Source organism: Triturus cristatus, chromosome 11 (genome assembly GCF_964204655.1).
Source record: "Triturus cristatus chromosome 11, aTriCri1.1, whole genome shotgun sequence".
Classification (NCBI taxonomy): Eukaryota; Metazoa; Chordata; class Amphibia; order Caudata; family Salamandridae; genus Triturus; species Triturus cristatus.
Window position 1 is genome coordinate 80977140 of NC_140594.1, and position 21989 is coordinate 80999128.

Consider the following 21989-nt stretch of genomic DNA (forward strand, 5'->3'; position numbering starts at 1 on the left):
TTTTCCACCAGATCAATGTTCTCCTATGGAGGAAGACAACAATGTCGTTTTACGGGTAAATACCCAACTTACAGTTTAAGTCTTCAGTGGTTAAGATCAGTAGAGGGCAAGGTTCAGGTAAGCACAAAGTCTGCACCACCAGTGGCACAGGGACGGATGGGTTCAGAGGTCAAATTCGGCGTGCCTTTCAGTGGAGACTACGGGCGCTTGTAGCCACACTGCTGTCAGGTAGGTAAATCGGTTGCAGGGGGCAAGCTTTGGGGGTTAGAGCAAGCACGGGGGCCACAAAGCAGCACCAAACATACACCACCAGCGGCACAGGGGTGGCCAGGTGCAGGGTGCAAATGCAGTATTGGGCACCCATTGCTTTTCAACTGAGAACTTGCTTAGGACAAACCAGTTGCAGGCATCGCACCGTCGACTGCAGGACGGAGACCAGCAACAGCAGAGGTATGTAGAGGGGCAGGTATCGTAGAGCTACCGTCGGTTCAGCTCCCCAAAGCCCAGGTGCTTCGGGTGCAGAGGTATCCTGAGAAGTTGGATTCTTCTTACCAGAGACTGTCGTGGTCAGGGGGAGCCTCTGGGGTTCAGGCTGCTGACGTCGTGAAGTCCAGAAGGTGTCAGCCAGCACTGGATTTGAGGTCTGGATCGCTGGGGAGTCTGCTATGGGTACGGTGGGCCACCTGGACACAGGTCAGAGGCATAGGGTGCAGAGTGGGCAGGACACGCAGATCCGGAGGGCACCTGAGTCCTTTTGGTAGATTTCTTGGGGACAGATCAGCTATCCTCGGGAGTCTCTGGTCTTTGTCGAAAAGCAGGCAGTCTTCCTCAGGTTCTGGAAGTCACAGGCTGTAGGACAGGCGTTGTTTTCTTTTGCAGGGTCTAGGAAGCTGGAGACATGCCGGTAGAGCTGGGGCCAAGTCAGTAGGCGTCTCAGGCTTCACTGCACGGCGTTTTCTTCTTCCTTCTTATGTTGGCAGGAACTAGTTTTCAGGTCTGGGGGAGCCCCCTAAATACTACACTTGGGGCTGTTTTAGGGGAGTAGCAGGTAGGGCCAATGGGCACCTTACCTGGGGTGACTACACCCTCAATTAAGCCACCCTCCTGGGGGAGGGGACATAGTCCTAGCCCTGATGGAAGGAGTCTCTCCATCTTCGAAATGGCGGGGACTGAAAGATGTGCTTCACCTCGCTTAAGTCACCTCGGGGTGGGAACGGGGGGTGGAGTTGGCAAAGGTGGGCACACATCCTATTCTTCTAGGTTTTCCTGCTGGTTTTCCCACCTAAGGTGGGGGTGTAGACCGGGGGCTGCCAGCAGATGATAGGGGGGTCGAATTACAAACGTGGCAGGTTCAATAAATCCCACAGTGGCATCAGTGTGGGTTTATTGAGAGGAATAGTTTGGTACCAAACACTCCTGAGTTAAGAGCAGCCATCATGGTGCTGGGGAACTCGAGTTGTTGTTTCCAGCCCCTGTACTCGCTGTGGCTTCCCTAGCACTTACAATATCTAGGAATGGCCTTAAATATTGTAGGGGCATATCTGCTCATGCCGATATGCCTACACTTGTGGTATAGTACACCCTGCCTTAGAGCTGGAAGGCCTGTTAGAGGGGTAACTTACCTAGACTTTAGGCAGTACTAGTTGGCATGGCACACAGACAGTATGCCATATTGACTGTCGTTTAGTCTGCACTAGGCTATGCATGCTGCAGTGGCAGTCTGCATGGCCTAGGTGATGGGCTCCTAGGGGACCCTCTTCAGTCCCCATGCCCTTGGAACCCAGGTACAATTTACTAGGGACTTACAGGGGGCCTGAAGGGCCAATTGTGGAATAGTTTTTAGGGAAGAATCACTTACACAGGGGACCTGGTTGGCAGGGATCATGCGCACTACAATTGAAACCACATCAAATATCAGGCAAAAAGTAGGGGCTAACGATATCGGAAGAGGCTCTTTCTCACAATTGGACTATATCTGCTTTCTTTTCCACCCACTTTGTCTTACCCAGTGTTTAATTGTTTGTCGGTCTTAGGGTGACAGGTATCGCATCCTACTAAACAGACAGTAAAATATATATCTAAATTCATTGGTCTGTCCCATGCCACGTATAATCTCTTTTGGGTCTCTTTCTAGGATGCAATGCAGTATGCTGCAGAGTCCAAGGACATGGAGCTTGCGGAGACGTTGCTGCAGTGGTTCCTGGAGCAGGGCAAGCAGGAATGCTTTGCAGCATCTCTTTTCACCTGCTATGACTTGCTGCATCCAGACATAGTTCTGGAGCTGGCCTGGAGGCACAACATAATGGACTTTGCTATGCCTTACTTCATCCAAGTGATGCGGGAGTACCTGACCAAGGTAGGTCACTTCAACAGGTGGAGTTATGGCATGTTGTTGTAACAAAAATAGTGAAATGTATTTAACGGTATTGCATTTCTAAGCCACTTGTCTGGTCCTGATCTGTTTATGGCCTTTTGCAGAACCTCACTTATCTATTTTAAAAAGTGTATTGAATGTGGGTTTTGTTGAAAGCAGAATGTTTTATATTCATTTTCTTTCTTCACACCACCTATTCAGCTTCAATAAATTACAGCGAGTAAGCTCAATAAGGCATATTGAACATCACCATATTATACATGCAATGTCTTATTAGCAAACGTACGCATTAGCCCAATCTCTGCACACAGCCGCCTTTCTCGTGCAACCAATCGATTCTAACCATTTAATATTTCCAGGACACTGTGATTACAATTTAAACATTTCTCCTTCCACTAATGTTTGCTTGTTTTGTGGTTTCCTGAAGTGTTCCTGTTATTGTTCTCCATGGGCTACCTTGTCATGCCTTCATCCTCTGCCTTTTTTTGCAGGTAGACGAGCGCTTTGTGAAGGTGACTGTTTCCAGATCTTGTTTCCTTTGATATGTCGGTATGCCGGCCCTAGGGTTCCTTTGCATAAAACTAGTTACTTGAGCAGCTGTTGCTGAGCAAAACCTAACCCAAGTCTTGCTGAAGCCTGGCTCTTAAATAGGGATGTCGGTGACTGTGGCTGAATCAAACCTAACATACATGAAGTTATTTGTATCTAGTTGTTGTTACTCCTAACAGTGTGCGCAAGTACTGCTGAGTGAAACTTAACATTACCTGTCTGTTCATACGTCCAGAACTACTACACGTTTGTCTCGTTGACCTTGATAACGCAGTCTAATTCTCCATCATGGAGGCCTTGCTATTCCTATACATTAGAATATTTCCTTCCATAGGACTGATCCCAAAGCCCATTTTAAGTGAGTGAGTAATTGTGTTAATTATTTTTACAGCGAAAACATGGCAAATTACAAGTAGCATTTTGTGTTTACATTTATTGAAATCCAATCAAAATCACATTCCAATGAGCGAGCCCTAGCACAGCAAGAATCCCATTTAAATGCTCTTTAAAAAGTAAACAAGAAAGGATGCAGATAAACACTCACTTACAAAAGTTAATTTAAAAATTGGCTCATTAAGGCTTCAAGCAGTTTCACTACACCAAAATGCAGAGCAGTGTCAGTTAGTGCATTCATTTTTTCCAATCTGCAGAATAAGTTCCTGAAATCGAGCATTTTCAGCTTGATTTTGTTAGCTGAATGCAGACTAGTGGGTTTTTTTGGGCACTATATGCCTTTTCTCTTAGTTCAGTTTTTTTGGTATTTTCACTTTATAATGAAGGACAAGATTACTCTTGTTGTGAGTCTGCCAGTGATAAAGCTTTCCTATAACCTCCTCTCTGTGAATGTTGCCTTTCCTACAAAATATCCTGGATGGTGAAGGGCCTTAGGGAGTACAACATATCGTCCTCACTGGGCTTTATTTGTCCTCTCAGATTCCTCTAGTCTAGGACAGGGGCTACACATGAAAGGATCATGGAGGGGACTGCACGTTTAGTCATTGACCAATGTTGTGGGCACGTCAATGTTAATGGTGCCCTCTGTGAGAAGATGGCATTTAGTAGTTTCCCTCATCCGCAAAGGATTACTAGCCCTAGAAATGTGCTTCTTTAAGGTGCCCAAACGGGGACTGTGTTTTGACCCTGCTGCATTAAAAACCTAATTGGGCTTCTGCAGTAAAAATGCTTTGAAGTCTGTTCTGAGATCCAGAGTTCATCCAGAGAGGTTTCAGTATACATGCTGGAACTGCTTCTGGACCATAAGGTATGGCTGTCCAGGCTCCAGATCCAGGAGGATCCTCGTCCTTTTCAGATTTTGTCATCGGGACATCACATATGGCTGAGAATGTTTTTTGTGTTTTTATGGATTGAGTTTATCATTAATCCCTATTTCTCAGACTCTGACACATCTGCATTACGGTATAATTCTTGCCCGGAATGCCACCTATCTGCAGAACAGAACTAACATAATATATATGATTCCCTACTCTTTGAGCTCCCTAAGCATCTGTCATCTCACCTCTCTTTTTCAGTGTACACACACAACCAAAACTAATCAACAGCTTTGCTCTTACCTGCTACAACATGCAGATGATACAAATAATACTGCAATTAAAAAACCCTGAAGACTTGAGAAACTCAAAACTCAACAGCTGCCTCAAAGCTGTCACCAATGACTGAGTTGGTGGAACCATGTCAAACTAAATATATCAAAAATAGAATTACTTATTACTGAGGGAACTAAGCCCACCACCAAAAATATCCGAGGAAGTACTAAATCTTGTAATTACCATGGACTCTGCACTCACTATGAATGCTCAGGTAGACAGTCAAACTAAATTGTCTTTCTACTCTACGAAAAAACGGTCAAATTTTTCCACATCCTGGATTTCAACAAATGGATTAAGCAGCATTCATTCTCTCAAAATTGCTTTATGCAAATAGGCTATATCATGGAACTCTGCACTCAACCATGAAGACTCCAGAGAATTCAGAACGCAGCCACAAGACTTGTTTTACATTTAAAGTTGCAGGCATATATACCTGAAGTCTGTTTCTTTGGCTACCGGTTGCAAGAAGATAGTCATACTATTGCTCATCAATAAAAAGGAGCTAAACTGTGAAGGTTTGTAATTCCTCCAGATGAAAATTAACAAACACTCTCAATCATTTCGGGACTTGAGTTCCAGGCTAGCTTAGCGATTAGTTTTTCTCCCTTATCAAAAAGGCGCTATGTTCTTCGTACAAGTTGCTAAGCTGTTGAACTGCCACACCGCAAAATTAAGGGCTATTTATAAGTGCCTGAAATTCATACAGGTGGTTAAGAACTGTTTTCCCAACCTGACCACAATGGAGTCCTTGATGCATCATCTTTTTAAAGATGGGATTATCAAGATAAAATCAGACCCCTCTGTCGACTTAAGAGAAGCTTCTCCAAGGTTCTCAAAGATCTAATGAGAAAAAGAAATAAATCCTATTTCCAGACACAGTTCACCTGATTCTAGTACAGATTAAAAGCACATAATAAAAGTACTATTTCAGTAGCAAATAATATGTTCGAGGCATATGAGCTGCAGATTGTATACGTTTGCATAGATCGCCATCTGGTGTTGGGCTCGGATGTTTGCACTTGGGTTTTGTCTTGGAAGAAGTCTTTGTAGTCATGAGGTAGGTGCCTCCTCCCTAGGACGATAGTGCGCATGGGCATCGACTCCATCCTTAGATAGTTTTTTTCTGCCATCGGGTTCGGATGTACATTGCTGCACTCCGGGTCGATATCGGTTTCGAATCCCCCTTCAACATGCAAATCTCTCCACTCGACGGTATAGTCTCAATCGCGTCTCCCTTTTCGACGCGCATCTTCAAAAAATACTTCTCGACCTCCATCTTCGCCACTGGTCGATGGGCCTCCCTGCGCCGACCACGCCTGCAGTTAATGGAAAGGGCTCCTTTAAAAAAAAATGCCCCGGGTGTGGTGCTAAGTTCCCACACTCAGACTTGCACGAGGTGTGCAATCTATGCCTCTTTCCGGAGCACGAAGTAAAGAACTGCAAGGCCTTTGCATCGTTCAGGTCGAAGAAAACTATCTGTGATCGTCGGGCTCGATGTCAAGAAATGTCTTGCGGAAGCAGCTCGATTCTGGACTTCTTCGGAGCAGATCCAGAAATCCAGCCGGAACAATCGGGTGACGAACAAGACTTCTGTAGTAGGGGATCTCTGTGTATAGTCATAATCATGTGAATAGTCCCGCCCATGTGCGAGGACCCCGAAACAATCAAAATAGTCTCTTAAGTTGTCCTCTTCTGCAATCCTGCATAGACACTTAAGAGAAAATAAAGACAAATAATGCAGCCTGAAATAAACAAGGCTACTCTGGCCAGTGCTTCATCCTGAAGTGAAAAAGGATAGCCAGATGACACTGAAATGTAGACATTTTGCTAAGTTTCACACACAGAGAAACTCCCCTTCACAAAAATCCTTTGTCATGATAGAGAGGAAGGGTTGGACAGACAAGCCCCCATAGGCTGCCATTATGTGTCTGTAAAAGGATACCGTGCCTTTAAGGAACCCTCCAGAGACCCTGGGTGTCCCATGATGCACAGCCACCGGCTAGTTACTTTCAGTTATATTTGAAGGTGTATACAGCCAGGCCTGTAGCATTCAGGATATTATCCTTTCATCCACAGGGGAGGAGGGCGGGGTTGCTTATGACTATAACAGAGATACCCCTTTTACAGAACTGGAGTTACATGTAAGAAACTACTCCTTCTGTAGTAGGGGATCTCTGTGTATAGTCATAATCATGTGAATAGAATGACTAGCCCATCCCCCACAAACCAAACCTAGTGGTGGAAGAAACAGGCAGAACCACTACTGTGCAAATACATTTCTCAGCGAAGCCTGCCCAACCTGAGCATCTGCCCTGGCATCAGAGTCCAGGCAGAAGTGCTTAGCAAAGGTATGAACTGACTTCTAAGTGGCAGCCCTACAGATGTCTGCAATGGGGACATTGCGCAGCAAAGCCGCTGTAGCAGCTGTACACCTGGTAGAGTGAGCCTTATGCTTACCCGCTAGAGTTTAGTTAGCTTTCTGGTAACATAGTTGAATACAGGACACAATCCACCTAGAGATGGACTATTTAGAGGTAGCAAGACCAGTCCTGGCTGATCCATAATTAACAAATAATTGATCCGATCTACGAATCTCCTTAGTCTTATCTAAGTAGATTTTCAACATCCTTCTCACATCGAGGGAATGAAGGGACCTCTCCGCCGGAGAGGAAGGATGCTGAAAAAACGTGGGCAACGTGATCGTCTGATTCACATGGAAATAGGACACCACCTTAGGAAGAAACTTTGGGTGAGTTCTCACGACAACGTTAGAAGCATGAAACACAGTATAGGGCTCTTGGCAACAAAGAGCTTGGATCTCACTCACCCTGCGAGCCGATGTTATAGCTACAAGGAAAGCTGCCTTCCAGGACAGATGCTGTAGAGAAGCCTTATGAATAGGCTCAAAAGGCTCCTTCATTAGTCTAGACAGCACCACATTAAGCTACCAATGAGGCGAAGGACGCCTAATGGGAGGAAATACCTTCTTCAAACCTTCCAGAAAATCTGATGACTGGGATTTGGAAAAAGGAAGTTTGTGAAGGGCATTTCCTATATGCAGTTAAAGCTGCTAGGTGAACCTTAATGGAATGAAAGTTCAGGCCAGATTGAGCCAAATGCAGTAAGTATGGAAAGATGACATCCTCCTTGCAGGATGTAAGGTCTGCACCCTTAGACGTGCACCAAATGCAGAATCTCTTCCATTTGTATGCATAGGAAGTCCTTGTAGACAGTCTTTTTGCCTCTTTTAAGATCTCGAAGTTCTGAGGCAGATTTAAATGTCCATACTGCACTAGCTCAGGAGCCATGCTGCCAAACTCAACGACGAGAGGTTGGGATGCACCATCTGCCCTCGGAACTTCGTGAGAAGGTCCAGCCGACACGGAAGTCGAAGATGCGGCAGGAGGGACCGTTGTAGAAGAACCACCACTGCCGAGGCCATTCTGGAGCAATGAGGATCATCCTGGCCCTGGACTGGGACAGTTTGATCAAAACTGCCGGAATCATCATTAAAGAAGTTAGATGCCCTACCACCAGAGCATGCTATGCAGTAAAATGGAAACGGTTTGTCATTTTATTGCACAAACAACAAAATCAATCCACTAGATGCTTCTATTCAAAACATTATCTGCTACCTCTTGCATCTACAACAATGTAACCTAGCATATTAGGCTACATCTAGCTGCGATAGCAGCCTATCTCCAAAACAGACATTTGTCTTTGTTTCGAGTGCCCGCTATCAAAGCTTTTATGAAAGGACTTGAGTCCCGCCCTCTCCAGTGTGGAACCTAAATGTGGTCCTTACCAGACTCGTGGGTCCCCCTTTTGAAGCTCTCCACAAATGCGAACTACAGTTCCTCACTTGGAAGGTAGCTTTTTTGGTTGCTATAACATCTCTCAGGAGAGTTAGTGAACTCCAGGCATTAACCATACAAGAACCGTTTTTACAAATCCATCATAACAAAGTGGTTCTTAGGACTAACCCTTCGTTTTTACCCAAAGTCGTATCTGCCTTCCATCTCAACCAGAGCGTTGAACTCCCAGTGTTTTTCCCTCAACCAGACTCAGTGGCAGAACGAACTCTTCAAACGTTAGACGTTAAAGAGCAATACTCTACTACATTGACAGGACAAAATCCTTTAGGAAGACCAAATAACTCGTTGTGGCTTTCTCCCCATCTCATAAAGACAATCCCATCTCAAGGGCAGGAATTGCAAGGTGGATTGTTAAATGCATCCAAATATGCTATATTAAAGCCAAACGCACACTAACCATTCCTTCTAGAGCTCATTATTTTATTATGTATTTATTTATTTGTTTTGAAGGTTTTATATAGCGCCGAGGGTATCAGAGCGCTTTACATTTGCATGGGTATAAACAAGAAAGCAACAATTGTTATGAGCGAAACAAATTATACAAGGTGGTCTGACAGAGTAAAAAGAAACATTTAGAGTACGTAGTGAGGTGAAGGAGTAGAATATAAACAAAAACCAATTTAAAGAACAAGAATGTCGTTATTGATAACAATTTTACAGTATACCAAGGGGGGCTCGGCAGACATAGTAGGGTGTGGGGGAATATAAGAAGGCGAAGAGTGGAGGGATTGAGAAAAGAATGGGCTGGTAAGGGAGGGGAGAGGGGTGTGGAGGGTGTAAGGAGGGGGGCTGTGAGTGCGAGAGGTAGGCGGAGTTGCCCAAGGAAGGAAAATAGTCAGAACGGAGAGTAAGGAATTACATTCCCCAATATTTAGTGAGAAAGTGCATTTTAAGGTCTCTTTTGAGGCTGGCCTAGGAGGGGTTATATCGAAGGTCTTTGGGGAGGGCGTTCCAGATGTTTGTGGGCTTGCCAGAGAAGGAGCGGGATTGGGAGGAGTTTTTTTTGTTGTTGTGGGGGGATGAGAATGAGAGAGTTGGTGCTTCTCAACGTTTGGGCGCAGCCAGCTTTATTGAGTTTGGTTGAGCGGTAGATTGGAGTCTTTTGATAGAGGGCTTTGTGTGCACTACAGGCAATTTTATAGGAGGATCTGCCCTCGATGGGGAGCCATTTGAGGTCCTTGAGGGCAGGTGAGATGTGGTCAAAATGTTTACAGTTTGTTGTTAGTCTGGCTGCAAGGTTGAGAACGGATTTGATGGGGGCAAGGTGGATTTTGGGAGTACCAGAGAGAAGGGCATTTCCGTAGTCGATTTTTGATAGGACAAGAGATTGGATAACTAATTTGAAGTCTTCCGCTGGGATAAAAGGTTTAAAAGATTTTTTTAGATGCCGGAGTGTAAAAAGTACACCTTTTGCGAAGTTCTTTATACGGGAATTTAGCGTCGGTGTATTATTAAAATCTTTTTATTAACCAAGTAACAAAAGACAGTGGCATACAGGCATACATAGTCTTCCTGCAGGGGAGTGTATTGTTGATGGTGATTCAGAGGGATTTGACAGATTCGGCGAGGGAGAGAGAGCCGTTTAGAGCATTAAGGTCAGCGATCCAAGTTTGACTGGGGAGAGGGTTGTTTTTGGGAGAGAAGAGTATGATCTCAGTTTTTTTAGGGTTGAGTTTGAGATGGTTGTTGTGGAACCAGGTTTGGATCTTGGTTAGTGCAGTGTTAAGGTGCAGGATATCAGAATGGGATTTTATTTTATAATACAGTTGGGTGTCGTCAGCGTACAGGTGATAGTTGATTCTGGATTGTTTAAGTATGGGGGTAAGGGGTTCCATAAAGAGGTTAAAAAGAGTGGGAGAGAGGATAGATCCTTGGGGGTCACCTAGGGAGACAGATGCTGGGCTAGAGAGGCAGTTTTGAATTTTAATTTGTTGGGTTCTATGTTGGAAGTAGGAGGTGAACCAGTTTAGGACAGTGCCATTAAGGCCGAAGCAATCCTTGAGTGCATTGAGTAAGGTTGGGTGGTTAACTAGGTCAAATGCAGCGGTGAGGTCAAGAAGGATGAATAGGTAGGTCTCACCCTTTTTCAGGGCAAGGTGGATGTCATCGACTACGTTGAGCAGTGCAGTTTCAGTGCTGCAACCTTTGCGGAAGCCAGATTGAAGGGGGTCTAGTAGGTTGAACGTGACAATGTGTTTGTCCAGTTGAAGTAGGGCGCATTTGTCTAGGGCTTTGGAGAGGAGGTTGGAGGTAGGGCGGAGGTTGTTTGCGTCATTAGGGTCAGCCTTGGGGTTTTTCGGGATGGGAGTGATTTGTCCGAGATGAAGGGAGATGGGAACACTCCCTGTTGAGAGGGAGGCGTTCATAAAGTTGTTCCAGTAGGGGACAATGATGTGTTTGAGATCTTGGACGAGTGCGGATGGGAGAGGGTCTTCAGTGTGAGAGGATGGTTTGAGTTTGGATAGGATGTTGAAGACTTCCAGCTCAAAAACTGAGTGGAAATTATACCATGAGGCATTGTTTTTAAGCGGTGGGATAGAGAGGTAGGGTTCAGGAGGGGTAAGCGATGGGAGGAGTGAGGGGGTCAGGAGTGGTTTCAAGGGGAGGTGGGTAAAGGTGTAGTATCCAGTGGATATTGAGGGGTGAGCGAGGGTTGAGTTTCAGGGAAGCACGATGATAGGGTGTTGGAGGGTGATGGTCATCAGGGGACATGGGACATTGGGGCAGTGCATTAGAGGAGTGTGGGGGGGGTAGGTTCCAGAGAGGGTGGTAGAATGGAACTCAAGGAGAGGGATGTGTCGTTAAGGGTAGGTGTTTCAGGGGGGTGTGGATTTTGTCTCCGGTAGGCTGGGGAGAGCTGGGAGGGGGCAGGGTTGGGGAGGGGGGAAAGGATTGAGACATGGGAGTTCAAGAGAGGGTGATAGAGTGTAGGTTGTTGTACGGGGAGTGTCATTAGGGAGGGGGTTTGAAGTCGGGGCAGTTGTGGGGAGCCAGGGGGGGTTTTGGGTTTGTGTAGGTGTTGGGGGAGGAGTAGGTAGGGGCAGCTTGTCAAAAAGAGTGCTGAAAAGGAGTTTGAAAATTATAAGGTGCTGCTCTGAGGCTTGAATCCGGCTGTGTCCAGTTTTGTAGATGGAAATGACTGTTTGAGGCATATGAGCTGCAGATTACACACTATGCATAGATTGCCATCTGGTGTTGGGCCCGGATGTTTGCACTTGTTTTTGTCCTGGAAATTCTTTGGAAGTCACGAGATAGGTGACTCCTCCTTAGGATCATAGTGCGCATGGGCATCGGCTCTATCCTCTGATTGTTTTTTTCCACCATCGGGCTCGGATGTGTGTCTCGCGCTCCAGTTCGGAACCGTACCGATTCCTGTTTAGACGCGCAATCCTTCACCCTTTCGACGGTATTGTCTCGATCGCGAACCCTAATCGGCACGCATCTCTACAAGTCTTCGATTCCGGTCATCGAAGAAGGCCTTCGGGCCGACCTGAGCCTTGGCATCTGGCTCATGGAAAGGACGCCTTTCAAAAAGTGTCCTCGATGTGGGTCGAAGTTTCCCCACGCTGATCTGCATGAGGTGTGTAACCTCTGCCTCTCTCCGGAGCACGAGGCCAGAGACTGTCCAGTTTGTGCCTCTTTCCGCTCGAAGAAGACCATCCGGGATCGACAAGCTTGAAGGACCATGGCTCATGCGTCGACTTTGATCTCCAACGACATCTTCCAAGAGGGCGTCGATGTGCCAGAGGAGCGGGTTGAAGAAGACCTAATCAGCGCCTCCGAAGCTGATGACTCAGACGTCGAAGAAGTGACTCCGGCTCAACGGGTCGTAAGTAGAGACGTCGACCCCGACCCACTCCCTACACCAAAAAAGGCTTCGGTCACACCTTCACCTTCGGGCTCAGGTGCACACTGACGCACTGCTTCCCAAGCCCTGCCCTCGGGCCCGGCAAAGAAGCCTACCAAGCCTTCCGGCGACTCTGGCTCGAGTCTGCATGCCACCGGCGCCGAAGCCCAATCATCGGCACCGAAAAAGAAGCCACACCCATCCTCTGGGCCGACTGCTGCTTCCACCCCGAAGCCCTCGGCACCAAAGACACCAAGCAGTGACTCTCCGGCACCGAAAAAACACTCGGAGCCGACGAAGAAGCCACTCCCCAAAAGTTCAGACTCGCACTCTTCGGAGCCGAAAAAACCATCAACACCGAAGAAGCACACAGACTAGTAAACCACACGTCTCCAAGCCCAAAACCGCTCCGGAGCTGGCACCGAAAAAGCCCTCGAAACCAAACACCCAACCTTCTTCAGAAGAGCTTTTTTTGACCAGACCCTCAACGAAAAACTCTAAAGACTCTAAAACTGGTCAATTGACTCCAGGAAAAGACCACTGGACATGCCTGCACCAGCTCCACCACCTAAAAAGAGGGACATAGCCACATCACCTCTTAGAGTCCCTTCTCCACCTCCCCACCACCTCGTTCTCCTACGCCATCCCCTACACCAATAGACGATGACGACACACATGATGACAAAGGGGACGGTGTGGACGACCTGCACACCACCAACTTCCCCTGACCCCTGGGGTGAATATAATGCACCTGATGTCCCTAATGTCCCGCAAGATGACATCTACCCCTCTAAGCCTTCCCACCAGAAGACACCATGGGTTTTAATCAGATGGTACACCGAGCTGCCCAGTACCAAGGGGTCGACCTACATACAGAACCGGTCGAAGAGGATTTTTTAATGGACACTTTTGACTCCACCCAAAGGTCCACATCCACTTTACCCATGCTCAAAGGCGTTATTAAACACGCTACAGAGGTATTTAAGGACCCTGTTAGGGCTAGAGTCATCAATCCTAGAATTGAGAAAAAATACAAAGCTACCCCTACAGACCCAGCTTACATTAAGGGCCCTGTTCCATTAGACTCTATGGTGGTCTCGAATGCTAGAAAGAGGGCTAACTCGCAAACATCCGGTGATGCAGCTTCGCCCGTAAGAGTCTAAACTCCTCGACGCCTCTGGCAAAAGAACAGCGTCACAGGCAGCTAACATTTGGCGCATCGCTAACACTCAGGCCCTGTTAGCCAGATACAATAGGGCTCACTATGATGAGTTGGAGTCCCTACTACAACACCTCCCGGACAAATACAAAAATAAGGCCAACTACCTCATACAGGAGGGTAAAATTATCACCAACACCTCCATCCGGTGCGCTCTCGATGTGGCAAATACAGCATCCAGAGCAGTAAACACAAGTGTCCTTCTCTGCAGGCACGCGTGGCTACGCATTTCGGTTTTAAACCTGAGGTGCAAAGCTCGATCCTCAACCAACCATTTGACCAACAATACCTTTTTGGCCCTAATGTTGACGCATCCCTTGAAAAGATGAAAAAGGACACGGACACCGCCAAATCAATGGGAGCCTTGCAATTGCAAGCTCCCAGACTTTCTTATCGTCGCTCATCCTACAAGGGCAACTCCAGGGGCTACTCGTCTGATAACCAATCCACCTCTTACAAGGCTCCCACCCAATCCACCTTCACCAGAGATTATCAGAGAGGAGGATACAGAGGCAACAATAACAAGGGCAGAGGTAAGACTAACACCCGCTCTGCCTCCACCCTTGCACAATGACTTCCCTCCGCTACCCCCGGACCATTCCACTCCGGTCGGGGGAAGACTACAACAGTTCCTTCCTGCCTGGACCAACATCACCACAAACAGGTGGGTGTGACAAATAGTGCAATCGGGTTACGGTCTCGAACTTACCTCTACCCCCCCAAACATTCCACCCAAACAGCGTCCAATGTCAACAGAACATTTGACACTCCTGAAACAAGAGGTAATTGCCTTACCACAAAAAAAGTGCAATAGAACTGGTTCCCCTGCATCAACAAAACACGGGAGTTTACTCCCTGTATTTTCTCATACCAAAGAAAGACGTCTCTCTGAGACCTATTCTAGACCTCAGGCCACTAAACCTATACATACAATCAGACCATTTCCACATGGTCACACTTAAGCAAGTTCTCCCTCTGCTTTCACGGTGTAACTTCCTGGCTACCTTAGATCTCAAGGACGCCTATTTCCATATTCCCATTCACGCAGCTCACAGAAAATATCTCAGGTTTGTAGTGGACGGGCAGCACTATCAATTCAAAGTACTCCCTTTCGGAGTCACAACTGCACCACGGGTATTCACAAAGCGCCTAGCGGTAGTCGCAGCCCATCTAAGAAGACAACATATTCACGTCTTCCCATACCTCGACGACTGGCTCATAAAAGCCAGCTCGTACAACCAGTGTGTTCATCACACTCACATGACTATCCAATTACTCCACGACATGGGGTTCACGATAAACCACACCAAGTCTCATCTGCAACCCTCTCACACACAACAGTACCTCGGCGCCACAATAAACGCCTCAAAAGCGCTAGCCTATCCCACTCCAGCCAGAATAGCAAGCCTTCTCGCTCTCCTCACCAAATTTCAGCCGCATCACTCTCTTCCAGCTAGAGTGTTCATGCAGCTCATAGGGATGATGGCCTCTTGCATATTCATAGTGCCTCACGCAAGACTCCAGATGCGTCCCATACAAGAGTGCTTAGTACGCCAATGGAACCAGGCTCAAGGACAGCTAACAGATCTGGTGTTGGTAGACGGTCGCACTCATCGCTCTCTGCAGTGGTGGAACACCAAAAACCTTTCCAAAGGGCGACCGTTCGTAGAGCCAGTTCCTCAAATTGTCATGACAGCAGACGCATCGCTCTCCAGATGGGGAGCTCACCTATTACATCACACCATGCAGGGCAGGTGGACACCTCAACAAAAGTTATTCCACATCAATCACCTGGAATTACTGGCCATATTCCTAGCCTTAAAAGCATTCCAAAAACAAATATCAGGCAAGACTGTCCTAGTCCGGACGGACAACATGACAGCCATGTACTACATACAGAAACAAGGTGGGACACACTCTCTGCAGCTCTCTCAGCTACACAGAACATATGGAGATGGGCAATACCTCAGAACATTTTTCTCCTACCCCAACATGTCCCAGGAGTCCAAAACACCATAGCTGATCTGTTAAGTCGTCAAACGCAACAGATCCACAAGTGGGAACTTCATCCACAAGTTCTTCAACCATTCTTTCAAATGTGGGGGCAACCACACATAGACCTCTTCGCCACCCACGAAAACGCCAAAGGCCCAAGCTTCGCCGCCAGATACCCACACCCATTGGCCAAAGGCAATGCGATATGGATGAACTGGTCAGGAAGATTTGCGTATGCCTTTCCGCCACTCCCACTCATACCACTGGTGGTGCGCAAACTACGGCAGCACTCACTGACTCTCATTCTAGTTGCTCCAACTTGGGCCAGACAACCGTGGTACACCACATTACTGGAACTCTCCGTAGTTCCGCACCAAAGATTACACCTCTCACCACGCCTCTTAACCCAGAACCGTGGAGAGATCAGACACCCGGACCCAGCTCAGCTCAACCTTGCGATCTGGCTCCTGAAATCTTAGAATTTGGTTACCTTAACCTTCCTCCTGAATGTATGAACGTCATTAACGAAGCTAGACTAACTTCCACTAGAACCTGCTATGCAGCCAAGTGGAAACGATTTGTGATATATTGTCATAACAACATCAATCCCCTAGATGTGTCTATCCAACACATCATAGGCTACCTACTACACCTACAAAGGTGCAACTTAGCCTATACGTCTATTAGGCTACACCTTGCTGCCATAGCAGCATATCTACAAAATAGACAACAATTATCACTATTCAGGGTACCTGCCATCAAAGCCTTTATGGAAGGACTCAAAAGAATAATTCCTCCCAGAGTTCCACCCTCACCTGTGTGGAATTTAAACAACATTCTCACAAGACTAATGGGGCCTCCCTTTGAACCTCTACATAAATGTGAGCTACAATTCTTAACATGGAAGGTTGCTTTCCTAGTGGCCATTACTTCTCTAAGAAGAGTTAGTGAGCTACAGGCACTAACTATTCAGGAACCCTTCTTACAAATCCATCACAATAAGTTTGTTCTCCGAACTAATCTTAAATTCCTCCCTAAAGTCATTTCTCCCTTCCACCTCAATCAATCTGTGGAGTTGCCCGTATTCTTCTCTCAACCACACACAGTCGCAGAAAGAGTTCTACATACTTTAGATGTTAAAAGAGCATCGCTTTATTACATTGAGAGAACACAACCTTTTCGAAAGAATAAACAACTTTTTGTTTTTCTCACCATCACGCTAAGGCAATCCCATATCAAAGTCTGGGATAGCCAGATGGATTGTTAAATGCATGCAAATTTGCTACCACAAAGCAAAACTTACTTTAACTGTTCCTCCTAGAGCCCACTCGACAAGAAAAATAGGGGCTTCTATGGCATTTTTAGGGAACATTTCTTAGATGACATCTGCAGAGCAGCTACATGGTCTACACCGCACACATTCACAGAACACTATTGTGTAGATGTACAATCAAAACAAGCTAGTGTGGTCCAAGCTGTACTCAAAACCCTATTTCAGACTACTGCAACAGATACTGGTGGCCGCCGCTAAGGAGGGGGACTGCTATAAAATCTATGCATAGTGTGTATTCTGCAGCTCATACGCCTCAAACGGGATATGCTACTTACCAGTATGCATCTGTTCTTGGCATGTAGAGCTGCAGATCTACACACGCCCACCCGCCTCCCCGGCTTCCTTTACTTGTTCCAGTATTATCTTAATTAGATACAGCATACAAGGGCATCTTCCTGTTACTTACAAACCTCCATCATTTCCCTGCTGGCAAAAAACAATCTGAGGATGAAGCCGATGCCCATGCGCACTATGATCCTAAGGAGGAGTTGCCTATCTCATGACTTCCAAAGACTTTCCAGGACAAAAACCAGTGCAAACATCCGTCCCAACACCAGATGGCGTTCTATGCATAGTGTGTAGACCTGCAGCTCTACATGCCAAGAACAGATGCATACTGGTAAGTAGCATTTCCCTTCACCAGGGAAAGATGAGGTTGAGGTAGTGGAAAGTTTGAAACAGTAGGGGATTTTGATTGCACTAGATACTTGTAGGTGGCGTAAAAAGGTGCTCTTCCATTTGGAGGGGCGTTTGGTGTAGAAAATATAGTTAGTTTTAATGGGGGACGTGAGGCGGTGGTAGTTGTCTTCAATTAGGGTTTCAGGATGCCAGATTAGAAATTTATGTTTAAAATTCTTTTTGGCATTTTTTGAAAGGTTGGGAGGGTATGGAATGGTCCAAGAGTTGGGTCCATGTTTGGTGAGGGCGGGGTGTTTGTCGGTTAGGGCAGGAACAGGGCGTGGTGGGTGGATGGGATTGATGCGGGACATGATAGTGAAGTTTGGCTGGGGGAGATTGAAGGAGCAAGAAAAGAGAAGGGGGGGGAGAAGTTTTGAAAAAGGAGGTTTGGGTAAGAGCGAGGAGGGAGAGGGTAGGGGTAAGAGGGTGGGGTTAGTTTTCGTTATCACAGCAGCAAATCTGGCGGGGGTAAGAATGACTAGGATTGGTGGGGTTGGTGAGGGATTGGAACTTTTTGGGCAAGATAGAGGTGGGCGGGGGGATATTCGGATTGGGAAGGCTACAAAGAGAGCGGAGAAAGGCCGAGGTTGGTGCCCAAGATGGGGTTAGGTGATAATGAGATAGGGGGAGCAGTGGGTAGGGGTATGGGTTAAGAGGAGGTATGCAGGAGGGTTAAAATGAGGTCGGATTCAGAGTTCGAATAGGCAGTAGGTTTCCTCTGTGAGTGAAGTATGGGGGATACACTGTTTAGCAGAGTGGAGAGAGGAGTAATTGAATGAATAGGGAGGTGTGTGGAAATGCAGGTAATGCAAACATCAACAATTGTAAAGAGCATACGATCGAAACAGGCAGCTTATGACGCATACATGGTCCGATGAAATGGCTAAGAGGGGGATGAGTGAGATTTGTGAGAAACACAAAAAGATCAGAAAGCCATAGAATTGAGTAGGGCATAGGACCATTACAGGTGGATTAGAGTGCATATGTCTATGGATCCGATTAGACGGTGAAGGTGAGTTGAATGACAGTGAGGGAAAGGAAAGAGACAATAGTTTATAGGTCATAGAATCAATACATTCAATTTAAGGTACATGCAAATTTAGTTTAAGTAACAATGAGGAAGTGTGAGGAAAAAGAGAGCACATAGGGGAAGAAAAAGGAAAAAATAAGAGATAAAGGGCAGGATTTCATGGGGGAGAGATCAGAACAGGTAGTTAAAGTGCATGTAGGTAGGGTTGGATAGAAGGGGGGAGATTAATGGCAGAGAAGGATAGAGAAAGACAAGAATAGGCTAGGGCATAAGCTTAATAACAATGAGGCGATACGTAGAAGAGATCTAAACGGGAAGATCAGGTTCATAATGGTACTACAGAATCAAGGAAACCGCATTATTGTTTTTGGGGGTGAATTAGGAACTCGAGCCAAGGATGGTCAGGCGCGGCTGGCGAGGATTAGAATGGTCCGGATTCCTAAGAGATAGCGTAAGATCGTGTTCTTAGAGATCAGGTCCAGGAAACAGAGCATGTCCCCGTGTTGTGGCGAGAAATTAAGCAAAAGGAGCACGGTGGCCCTGGGGCATGTCACAGAGTGCCGGTCTCTGCTGTCGAGAGTCAGCCTGGTCTTGTCCCCAAAGGAGTGTTTTAGAGCGTGTGTCAGGTAGGTCGTAAGCGAGCCGGAGGGCTCATCTGGGCCGGAGGCATGCAGAACCTCCGGTTTTTGAGTGTTTGGGTCTAGGAGGGGTCCTTAGGCTCCAGGGTGCAGGAGCGGGTTCTAATCTGCAACCGCAACTCAAATGCCTCGGAGGCTGCTAAAGTTCCAGGAGTCCAGCGGTGAGGCCTCAGCGGGGTAAAAACCCATTGAAGGCCCGGAAGGGGGTGGAGGAGGGAGGGGGGGGGGGGTGATGGTTTATGTCGAGTGCTGGTGGGGGAGTTAACTTCGGCGGCAGGAGCGGGTTAGAAAACATCTACTCCAAGATGTGAAGTGACGGCTCAGAGAAATCAAAAGTCGTCCAGGTTGGTCTGAAGTAAGGGCCGCGTTGGATCTTCGATAGCGGCTCAAGATGGCGGCGATTTTCGAGATTTTTAAGTGGCGGGGGGAGGTCGACAGTGCAGCCGAAGACGAGCCGTGCTGCTCTTTAGCGAGCACGGTTGGCCACCGGAGGATCCTTGATACCTTGAGGCAAACAGAAACGTTGTCTGGGGCTTTCGAGATCCTTTGGTGACAGAGGAACCTCGACGGAAGAAGTCACCAGGGTGTTCCTGAAATTTATCGGAGGTTGCGGGAGGTCATCAGTGCAGCCAGAGAGGAACCGTGCTGCTCTGCAGCGATGGAGGTCAGGCACTGGAGGATCCGCTCCTGGTACCACCCTAGAGGTAATTCCATTCCACACGCAAACTAGGGGCTTCTATCTTGCCCTAGATGACATCTGCAAAGCAGCAACTTGGACTGCACCACACACCTTCACAAAACACTATTATTGTGTAGATGTGCAAGCAAAACAACAAGCTAGTGTGGTCCAAGCTGTATTAAGAACACTTTCTCAATCCACTGCAACAGATCCAGGTAGCCACTGCTAAGGATGTAACTGCTGTACAGTCTATGCAAAAGTATACAATCTGCAGCTCATATGCCTCGAACTGAACATACCAGTATGCATCTGTTCTTGGCATGTAGAGCTGCAGATTCGTATACGCCCACCTACTTCCCCGGATACCTCGATCTGTTCCAGTACTATCTTACTTAGATACATTACACATGGACATCTCTTTCTACTTCTTACTACTCCATCATAACCCTTCGTGGCAAAAACAATCTAAGGATGGAGTCGATGCCCATGCGCACTATCGTCCTAGGGAGGAGTCCCCTACCTCGTGACTACAAAGACTTCTTCCAAGACAAAAACAAAGGGCAAAGATCCGAGCCAAACACCAGATCGCGATCTATGCAAAAGTATACGAATCTACAGCTCTACATGCCAAGAACAGATGCATACTGGTAAGTAGCATTTTCCTTTTATTTCCCTGCATGACAAATTTACCTTGAGCCACTACTGTCAAATGTTTCCCCTCCTTTGCTATCGAATGACCCCTTCTCTTTACCTACCATCCTCTATATGTCTTTATCCTACTCTGTCACATGTCCCTTTGCCTTCACTTAATTTTAATGTCTGCGAACTGCCTACACATCACTCCATGGATCACAACCTGTGCTTTATCAGAAACCGAATAAATCTGAGTCTTTCCTAGCCCACTCACTATTCGTTTGATCAATCACTTGCAAGATGCCACAACGTTGTCTGCTAATGATGATATCTAACCCCCATTATTCCTTTCATTTTACCACAAAGAAAGTAAAGTAAATGCATAGAATGCTTTCCCTGAAGATTTCAAGAGTGACATTTTCCATGCTTTTGAGAAAGGCCAGCTGCTCCATATATGAACAGAACTTCTTTTTCAGTCAGACCCATGTTAGACCTTAACTTGGCAAGCAAATAAGTGAAAAAGAAGTTCTGAACGTTACGGTTCGACTTGCGGATTATGTCTTACCTTCAGCATACAAAAATTCTATAGCTTAAAAAAAATCTACCCTTCTAAATGAAGATTGGCCCGCAGGCATCCTCTAAGGGCATGACAGTGATGCCATTCTTCCTAAAAAGACGGACCTGTTCCCCATAACTCCCATACTCAAAAGGATGGAGTCCGCAAAACTGGTTCTTACATGAAGGAACTGGAGCTCCACCTAAATTGTACTCGAGGCACAAGTGCAGACAATACAATAACTGGGAACTGTGCTGTACTCTGGGTTGATAAAAGTGTATCTATCCTTTGAAGGACACATTGGATACCATGACTATGAATATTGTTGAATTCTGATTGTTGGAGCATTTGCATTTTAAATAAAACTTACAATTTGGTTGGCTTTGGCGTCCTACCAGTGTGCCCTGAGTGCGATGAATGCTGACCCCTCGAGCCAGTATTTTGTATTCCTCTGTACACTGAGGAAGAGACTTTACTTACACCATCACAGAGAAGAACTTTACCCTGAAAAAGGCTATGTTTGCTGCGGTCTTCTTCACAATTGATTTTGTTATGGGTTCTTCCTATAGGTAGTATGCATCCATAGCCATAATCTAGGGGTAGACCTGGACCCACTGGCATGATGCATCCTCCTCATTCCATACGCTAGATGGCACATGTGTACCATAAAATGAAACCTTGGGTTTCAATGGGCCCAGCATCATGGCTGCCTCTCCTATCTGTCCAGGGTGCTGGGTTGAAATGGCTCAGGACCTTAAGTAGTGGCAAACAAACACTAGCCTGACAGTTTGCAGGCCACCGTCCCTTTCCCACCAAGATGTGTCTCAGATGTGTTGTAATTGATTGCCTTGTTACTGGGTTGGGAAGGCAATGCAGGATAGGTGGTGATCAGGGGCCTCCATCAGAGAGCATGCTCCACAGCAACCGTATGGAGCTTAGTGCGATCCGCCTCACCCTGAAACTTTAATACTGACCA

General features: G+C 46.6%; 1 protein-coding gene across 8 annotated transcripts in view; it reads left to right on the forward strand.

Moving 5' to 3' along the window:
• The window catches only part of CLTCL1 (clathrin heavy chain like 1), a 369670-nt gene that overhangs the window by 293987 nt on the left and 53694 nt on the right, over nt 1-21989 (forward strand). For 4 of the 8 annotated variants that reach the window (XM_085634408.1, XM_085634409.1, XM_085634406.1 and 1 more), the window contains exons 30-31: nt 2135-2356; nt 2866-2886. In XM_085634408.1, the coding sequence (XP_085490534.1) occupies nt 2135-2356; nt 2866-2886 (243 nt within the window). The remainder of the gene's footprint in view (nt 1-2134; nt 2357-2865; nt 2887-21989) is intronic. The other 4 variants (XM_085634412.1, XM_085634414.1, XM_085634410.1 and 1 more) reach the window with 1 other exon arrangement.